Source organism: Cataglyphis hispanica, chromosome 10 (genome assembly GCF_021464435.1).
Source record: "Cataglyphis hispanica isolate Lineage 1 chromosome 10, ULB_Chis1_1.0, whole genome shotgun sequence".
In the NCBI taxonomy this organism is placed as follows: domain Eukaryota; kingdom Metazoa; phylum Arthropoda; class Insecta; order Hymenoptera; family Formicidae; genus Cataglyphis; species Cataglyphis hispanica.
Window position 1 is genome coordinate 792,281 of NC_065963.1, and position 9,949 is coordinate 802,229.

The 9,949-nt window shown below is 30.3% G+C and overlaps 1 protein-coding gene across 1 annotated transcript; it reads left to right on the top strand.

The window, feature by feature from the left end:
• Positions 1–5,436: 5,436 nt before the first annotated feature.
• LOC126852462 (uncharacterized) lies at positions 5,437–8,844 on the top strand. Its single transcript, XM_050597302.1, has 4 exons — positions 5,437–5,455; positions 7,833–8,142; positions 8,255–8,747; positions 8,839–8,844. Exons 2-4 carry the CDS (start codon positions 7,937–7,939, stop codon positions 8,842–8,844), a joined length of 705 nt encoding a protein of 234 aa, XP_050453259.1. The 5' UTR covers positions 5,437–5,455; positions 7,833–7,936.
• Positions 8,845–9,949: the final 1,105 nt, after the last annotated feature.

Genomic DNA, 9,949 nt, shown 5'->3' on the forward strand with positions numbered 1-9,949 from the left:
TAGAAATACAATATAAAACAAATAAAACTACAAACATACGTTATATTAAATTAAACAAAATCAGTTAATAGCATAATTTTTACAAAGATCAAATTTAAAAAAATAGATCATTTAGTTAAAATAGAACAGTTGTTACAAAAGTAAAACAAAACAAATCAATTCTTTACAAAAATAACATTATAAAAATAATATAATTTAATAGTATAAAATACATTTGTTTGAGATCGCCTCAAACTTAATATATTTAATTTAATACGCATTGTGGCATGGGCAGTTAATAACTTTCATATCTTTCAATATTATTTTCAGTCTTATTTACTTCACATCTTTCAATATCAAAGTCGAAAAACAATAATAATCATACGTACATTATTATTTTTCGGAGTTTTTTTATCGCGAACAAAGCTCATGTCGCAAACTATTATAAACGCATAAATAGCTTTGACGGTTGGCCATGCGATCTCCAGCAACCGGCATGCGCGAGGTCGTGACATATGGGCCACCGGCCTATCACTTGCGCGAATTTGATCTCGCGCCGAAATTCACTTGTATTTTCGCGTGGCAACCAATGCGACTCGGTGCCTCTCCAAGCAGAATACAAAATCATAATAAGATCATGATGACATCAAGTAGAAGTCAATTTAGAAAAAATCATTATGACGTCAATCGGTACATTTTTTATTGTTGATTTTGTGATGAATTTTTGACATAACAATGATTTTCTGTTTTCATTTTTAGATCATTTTTATTTTTATCAGTGATTTTTAAGAGACAAATAAAGTCATGATGTTCTAATGATATCATTATGACTTTCTACTTGGGTCTTAGAATATTTAAAATCTTCAAAGTGAATTAAAACTATTGGCAGCGAAAGAAGAAAGATTGATATAAAAGGGTTCGCTCTCGAGGAGCGAGCGCATTCGCTTTACACGCGCAGAATAACCGCATAGATTCACCGCTTTATACAAATCGCATTTCGACACTCCCTATTCTTTTTCAGACTTAGATTATCGATAATCGTTTTTCATTTCTGGTGAACCGCATATTATTACCATCGCTTATTTTTTTTGAACTGCCGCTTCTTTCTAATTACTCGGAACTATTTGTGAAACTCTTTGTGTATCGAATATTGTTAAATTTATTAATTAAATGTTGTTCGAGAGCGACGCGATGTAAAGCGCGAAACGAGACATTAAGATTTTCGGACGGACTGAACACGACAAGAATTAATTGTATACTCACGTTTTGTATATTATGTTTAATAAATAATTAATAATGTTCGATTCACAAAGAGTTTCACAAATAATTCCGAGTAATTAGAAAGAAGCGGCAGTTCAAAAAAATAAGCGATCGTAATAATATGCGGTTCACCAGAAATGAAAAACGATCATCGATAATCTAAGTCCGAAAAATATATATATATATATATATATATATATATATATATATATATACATATATATATATACTATATGTATGTGTGTGTGTTTAAATTATAGTTAAAATTATACGTGCAATTAAATATTGTATGATAATCAGTAATAATAGTAGGATAACAGAGTGAACAAATACAAAATATATAACAATATCAATTATAATTATGATTGATTTAAGAATGGGAAAAAAAACAATTTTTAATGAGGATTTCTTATATCTTATATATATTAAATTATGCCGCACACGTGCGCGGCGGGCTTTACATAAAATAATTTTATTAAAACAAATAATGTTATTTTCTCTATCTCATCGATATGACACGAAGTGTTGATAGTAACAAAGTAACAAATTATCAAGTTTGACAGGCACCTGTATTTTATATAATTTTATATTTGTTCACTCTGTTATCTATTATTCTACTACGTTGAAAGAGAGATGAAGATAGCGCAATCATCTCTCTTTGTCTAGAATCCCTAGAAGTAAGAGTCTGCCATATTGTTCAATTTTTTATTGACTTGATAAAATGACGGCATCAATCAGTGATGACGTTTTAAAAAAATTAGCCTTTAATTTGTTATGCACATGTTATGCTGGATATATGTAGTAGTAAGTATATACAGATATAGTAGTAAGTGTATATACAGTATACATTTTGTGACAATTAAACATATGACAGACTCTTACTTCTAAGGATTCTATCTTTGTCTAGACTGATCTGATCAGTGTATTATTTTAAAGATACAATTTCACGTGCCGCTAAAACAAGCGACACATTTGTCGTTCGTAATTCAGCAGTTACAATTTTGTAGTTTGAACAGGTTCAACTACAAAGCATTACCGCTCAAACGCTACATGAAATGCTGCTATCGTGTTGATTATGTGTACTGAAGACACATAGAGTCTGTTCTTTATAGTTGAACTGGTTGTACTAGTTCAGAGTTTATCTTTTTCTCTCCACTTTAAAAGAAAAACGATAGGTTCTGAACCAGTGTAGTCAGTTCAGCTATAAAGGACAGGCCCATAATTTTACAGAATAAGGCCTTGCGTACAATAAAAAAAATATTAGAAATAGGAATAAATATTAAATATCAGGAAGAACAATTTGGAATTATTTTGCTTCAAATAAACGGAACGAAATGAATTAATGCATAATAAATTAAAAATTAGAAATAATTATTTTTCCGTTTCCTTGTTTGAAGTAAAATAATTACAAATTGCTTTTCCTAATATTTAATATTATTTATTGCTATTTTTATATTTTCTCTATTGTATGCAGGGTCTAACTCAAGAATATTGAAAATAGCAATAAAATCATAATAATAATAATAAATAATAATAATCACAAAAATAATAATAAAAATCATAAAAATTAAAAATAGTAATTATAAATAATTGTAAGTAATTGTAAATAATTAATTCATGTATTTTACATTTTCTAACTTTACATGCGGTAAAAAAGTACCCAGATAGCCAAGTCTGTTCAAACGTCTGCTACAAATTTTTGTCAGCAGAAAGACTGCAGACTGTATACAAAATCTGTTATATTAAATTAGCAGAACATCAGCAGAAATATTACAAAACCTGCTGATATAATTTGGCAACAGATAAGTAACAGAAACCAAGCAGAATTTGTACAGAATTATTATAGCAGATTGGCAGCAGAAATTGAGCAGGATCTACGCAATACAATTTGATGTCAGATTAGCAGCAAAAACCGAGCAAGATCTGCGCACGCGCAATCTGACGGCAAATTGGCAGCAGAAATCGAGCAGAATCTGCAATAATTTATTGAAACAGTAGTTTATTTGCTTACCGCTATGCGATGCAGTATTCACTTTCTATATCTCGTATTCAAGTTTTTGTCATGAGCGTACATGAAGTCTGCAAAATGCGGCTAACAACATATATAATTATTTCTATCGGTTCAATTTTTTATACAATTCTCATACAGGGAATTCAGATATTGAACTGATTTTTGAAAAATCGGACAGTTAAATGTCTGATTTTACTTATTCGGACAATTTCTGTTCGAATAAGCAAAATTAGTTATTATTTATGATATAAAATAGAAATCTAAGATATAAAATAGAAATTGCATTAAATAAAATCTTTAATTGTATAAATTAAATTATTTAAATTTTTCTATATTTATTACATTAATATTATATATTTATATATTATTAATACAAAAAACAGAAAATGACGTCCCGTGAATGTGATATATCGACTATTGACATCATTTTGGTTTCATGAAATCTAATTTAGGATGTCTACTTATTTATGCTATTTTGTGACCAAAATTTATTATCATTTTGTTACTTGGGATTCTTTATATGTTTAAATCCATTTAAATGTCTATTTTATATAAATGTCTACAAGCTGTAAAATTTGCTTGATTTCTGCTGTCAATCTGTCAGCAGATTATATTAGCAGACTCTGCTCGGTTTCTGCCGCCAATCTGCCGCCAAGTTATGTCAACAAAATCTGTTCAAATTTTTTTGCCAATCTGTCGACTTATTATAGTTGTGTTCCGTTTTACGCATAGAGCGCATAGTCGCTTGGAAATCTATAATATATGTTACGTGAACTATAGATTTTCAGGCGATCTATGCGCTCAATGCGTGAAACGGAACGCATCCTATATTAACAGATTCTGCCGGCAAAATATTAGCTCAATGCAGACGCAGTTGATATCAGTGTGCTAACAGATTGATTTGATTAAATCTGCTACCAATCTGCCGTCATACTGCTAACATTTTGCTTAAGGGGTAACTTTATAGAATTTATATACTCATTACGATTTTGAAATAGTGGTATATATACTCTAAGCTTGTGAATAACTGCTTAAAAGTGTGCATGCGTGCCATTTGCTGACTCATACAAGCATCGTGTCTATAGATATACATACCTCCGCATGTATACAAAATATAAACATATACATGCCGAGATATGTATATGTACAGACACGATGTTTGTATGAGCAGCAAATAGCACGCATGCGCACTTTCAAGCAATTATTCATAAACTTAAAGCGTATACATATACCTGGAAAGGAAATGCTGGCACAAAAAGACACAATTTGGACACAATTTCAATCCATAAGAAACATAGGCAATTCCCTCTCCAGCTATATGCTCTAAGTTCACAAGAGAGAGGCAACTATGATTTTTTTTTCTCACTTTCTTTGGACATTTTCCAGCATGTTGTTTCCCTTCTATTTATATATGTTCTAAGGTTTTAGTGACTCGTGAAAATGCACTTTGAAGACCGTATTCATAGTCCGTTCTTATATTTAAGATTGTCTCAAGTATGATCTTAAGATGCTGTGCGGCCATTTCATTGATTGAATGGGGTCTTAAGTCAACCTAAGACTAGACTTAAGATGATCTTAAATATAAGAACGGACTATGAATACGAGTCTAACATTTCATATATACGGCAAATGCTACGGTGACCAATCAAAAGCCAGCAGCCCGTTTGTCGGAATCCGAGCTGTGCTTGGCTCTTGATTAGTCACCGCAGCATTTGTCGGAGTCTACCGTATGTATGGAGCAGAGCTGCTAAACAAAGCTTCACATGAAAAATGGCAGCTTGACGATTCTCAAGCTTCTCTCTACCTATATCCTATATTTAATTATGTATTCAGATTAGTGACCAGTGATTAGTGATCAGTGACCAGTGACTAGTGACTAGTGACCAGAGACGATAAGATGATAAGATAATGTTATTAGAAGCTGCATTACTCCACGTGTTCACATATCCGTAAAAATGGAATTAGTCAATAAATTAGTTTATTGATATTATATCTCAAATTGTAGTTTTTTTATGCTTTACTAAATTTTTTGGTTAAATGGCTACAATAATGTGTTTGGCTGACGAAGTAATTGCTTTTATTCTAGAAGATGAGAGCATTAGGATTAATAGAGAACAAAGATTTCGTAAGATTTAGCTGCACGTGTAAGAGATTCTGGAAAATAATACCAGACAATAATGGACTTTGGAGAAAAAATTATTAGAGGTATGTCTTCATTTGTAATTAAAAAAAAAAACACGTGTTTTATATCAAAAGTTATGCACAGCAAGTAACAGTACAAGCAATAAGTAAAGTCGACAATATTTATTATACATATACGATGCGCTCCGTTTCACGCATGAAACGCAGCGCATTGCATGCGCGCATGGCTCGTTCCCTTTTGCCTATAGCGGGGAGCACACACTTTTGCATAAGCGCATAACCATAAACATAAAGAAATTGATTGGTCCACAAATATATGCATAAGGAAATGAACCAATCAATTTCCTTATGCTTATAATTATGCGCTTATGCAAAAGTGTGTGCTCCCCGCTTATCACTGTTACTGCGCATAGAGAAACGAAACAGATTCATGCGCGCGTGGACTATTTGTAAACAGACGATAAATGAGCGGGTTGATTCTATATTTTAAAACAATGTAAACATTACAAAAGTGAGGAAATTCACTAGAGCATATATGATTTTATTTGTTAAAATCTAGTAAATCTAGTTCATTTCTCTATTTCACTTCACTTTATTTCAAGATACACAATCGACTCCGAGATATCGGTTGATGTGCTCTTTGTGATCTTCCGTTATTTATAGCCAGGTTGATATTGATGCAGAAGATAATAATGACGAAACTTCTTCAGTATTGGACACGTTGAATACCCACATTTCATTAATAACATAAATTTGTAGTTTCTTCAAGGTCATTTGTTATAAATTTCGGAATAACAAATTTCTATAATTTGTAATAAGTTTCTTTCCTGCCTAAATAACTCTCGCCCATGAACTAGAGACAACTACAATCAGAGACTGGCCACGAAAAGACCATTTTTGATTGGTCCGCCATTTCTCGCCTATTTTCGCTGATTTGTAAATCTATTAATTACGTTAATTTTAAAATGTAACATAATTTTTAAAAATAAACATTTTAAAGTGAAGAATATTTTTGTCACACAATTCTAATTTTCTACAATTTCTAATTAAAAAAAAATTTTTAATTTTACAATTTTTCAATCATGATTATTACATACAAAAAAATAATTTTACTTCACAAGGGATAGGAATTATCCGTTGGTACTCAATTTTCACGATCAATATTTTGTAACCATAGAGCTCGGCATTCTGAATTTTTTGGGAAAACTTTATAACATCCTTTTTTTTAAAGAATTATTACAAAATAATGCTGAACATCCACTCATTTTGTAATCAGTCAATTAGAATTTCTTTATTATACAGGGTGCTCTAAAAATTTTGACACACCCGAAGTGTGAAGGTAGATTGGGCCAAACTGAGTCAAAAAGTCTTGTATCATTTTCCTCTATAATGCTTCAGAAAGAAGTTACTATTGAGTAAAGTCTGACTAATCAGCGCCGATCTTTAGTCAGTGAGCCGCGCGATTGGTAGTAGTGCGCCGCTGTAACAGTTGAACGCTCACGCACACTATCAGGTGCGTGAGCGTTCAGCTGTTACAGCGGCGCACTACTACCAATCACCAACGTGCACTTGAGTAAAGATCGGCGATGATTGACCAGAATTTACTCAATAATAACTTCTTTCTGAAGCGTTATAGAGGAAACTGATACAGGACTTTTCGACTCAATTTGGCCCAATCTACCTTCACACTTCGAGTGTGTCAAAATTTTTAGGACACCCTGTATATATATTTCAAAAATATTATATTGACATATACAGGATGTCCTATAATTCGCGGATCATCTTTCGTATGCATATAAAGCATGTTGAACTGAAAGTCCTCTACCGTTTTGCGATTTTCACGATTTTAATTAGAATTAATAAGAAATTAATTAAAAAAGATAGGCTCATCTGCGCCTTGTACAAGCGCGCGACGAGAAGAGACGTCCTATAATGCGATACTAAACGCAAGGTGAAGTGGTGATTAGCAAAGCCGTGCACGTTCTAATATGGTATAGAGTTCAGGGGTGCGTTCAACAACATCACTCTAGTTAAAATTTTATTTTATTAGAAGGGGGCACAGTGTGACACCCGCGTGTCCTCGTTTTCGAACGTATAGTGCGACGCATTGACATATATGTATTTTAATTTTTAGGTTAGATAAAGATTAAAGCGGGGAGCACACACTTTTGCATAAGCGCATAATTATAAGCATAAGGAAATTGATTGGTTCATTTCCTTATGCATATATTTGTGGACCAATCAATTTCTTTATGTTTATGGTTATGCGCTTATGCAAAAGTGTGTGCTCCCCGCTTAATTGTTCAGTGAGTGAGAAGTGAAAGTATAGAAGATAGAAATATAGATGTATTGTTACCATTATATTTATTATGGATATAAAAAGAAAACTAATACTTTTAAGTTTAAATATACTAAATAAAGCATTTAATCATTTAATAAGAGATTTAGAATCTGAAAGTGAAGAAAAAAATAAAAAAATGTTGAAAAAATGTTTATTGTTGAGGTGAAATCTAAAACAAGACTCAGGAAAAGAAATATTCCAAGATGCCAAAACTTTTTGAAGAAATTATATCTAAATTTTCTTTTAAAGAATGTCAAATGCATTTTAGAATACCACCACAGGCTTACGAAGCTTTATGCCAAATAATTATCTCTATTATTAAAAAAAATAATCATACAGGTCATCCTCATAAAAATTTAGAAAAACAAATATTAGTTATCTGGTTGTTAGGAACACCAGATTCGTACAGGTGATGTAATTATTTTTTACATTTATATATATTTTTTATATTTTTTAATAAATAATTATAATAACTGTCTTTAATAAGTAAATTTTATTAAAAACAATTATTTTATATTTAGGTCTGTAGGATGTGGATTTGATTTTGGCAAATCATCTTTAGCAGATGCTTTTGTTAAAGTTTTACGAGCTATTTATAAAATTGCACCAGATATCATAAAATGTCCACATGGAGAAGCGGTTGTCATTATCAAAGAAAACTTTAAATCTTTTGCTGGCATAGAAAACGTTATTGGTGCTATAGATGGCACATATATTCCAATAAAAACTCCAAAAGAAGATGCCGAAGTTTTTAACACAAGAAAGTGTTTTTATGCATACGCCTTACAATGTATTATTGAATCAAGTTTAAAATTTATTGATGCATATATAAGATATCCTGGTTCAGTTAGTGATAGAAGGATATTTACACAATCTACTATTTATAAAAATATAGAATTGAATGTAAGAAATTACTTTGATAATAAATCTTTTATAATAGGAGATAAGGCATATCCCTTGAAAACTTGGTGCATTCCACCGTACATAGAACACAAAAGATTAAATAATGCAGAAGTATATTTTAATAATGCATATGCTAAAACAAGGCAAGTAGAAAAAATTTTTGCTCTTTTATTTGAAAGATTTAAATGTTTAAAATTCTTAGACATGAATAGAACAGATTTAATTCCTTTTACAGTTCTTGCTTCTTGTGTCCTTCATAATATTTGTATAGATCACGAAGACTTTGTTGAAAATTATGTAGTGGAAGGAGAAGATTGTATATATAATGAAAGTTGTAATACAAATTATGAAGTGAACCAAGAAGCAAGACAATGTTTGGCAGAAGCTAAAAGAAATGCTATTTGTTATAACTTGGACATTGAAAGACAAAGGAGAATTCGCAATAAGTTTTAAAAATATATTGTGATTAATTTAACGCTTAATTATATTTATGTTTTAAATGTTGTGCAATGCAAAAAACATGATTTCTTAATCAACCTGTTAAATAATTAGAAAAAAATTTTATTGATTGTTGATGAATAATTTGTTCATGTTAAAGAAAATATTTTAAAACAAAAATATTTTTTTTTATAATTTAAAAGATAAAAGATATTTTTTATAATTATTTTTTTATAATTATATATTAAAATATAAAGATACTTTTTTTTATTTAATATTTCTGGTTAATTAGATTAAAAAATCTAAGATTAAAAATTAAACCTAGAATTAAACCTAAGATAAAGGTTTACAATAGAATGAAGGAACAATCTATGATAATTAATAAAAGATTTAATACGAAACAAACATAAATTGATTTATTCTTTCCCAAAGAAATGCACGTGTATATATTAAATCTAATTAGCGTTAATGCAAATTAATTTATATTGGAATTTTCATTTTTTAAATAATGCATATTAACAAAATAGATATTTATTTAAACAAAACATCGTATCTATCTACGTATATCTATTCATTAATTTTTCCATTAATTTTTCGTAAGCATTGATTGTTCTTTCTGCCATATCCATTCTTTCGCGATGTCGATAATATTCTCTTGCTTTTTCCTTTTCTTCATCTTGTTTTGTGAAAAATTCTTTCCATATATTTATTTTTTGGTTTAATTTTGAAGTTTTTATTTTCTTCTTTTCTGGTTCATCATTCTCATCTGTAATATCGTCTTGAATATTGACTTTAGAAAATGAAGCAATGGCAAATGATTTCACAGAAGGTTTTGAACCAAATATTTCCTCAAATTCTAAGAAATAATCAAACAC

Bases quoted from the DNA above. Each gene is read 5' to 3' on its own strand.
- LOC126852462 (XM_050597302.1), top strand. From the start codon at position 7,937: ATGCCAAAACTTTTTGAAGAAATTATATCTAAATTTTCTTTTAAAGAA. The intron at 8,143-8,254 runs GTGATGTAATTA...TTTTATATTTAG, and splicing joins GGAACACCAGATTCGTACAG to GTCTGTAGGATGTGGATTTG.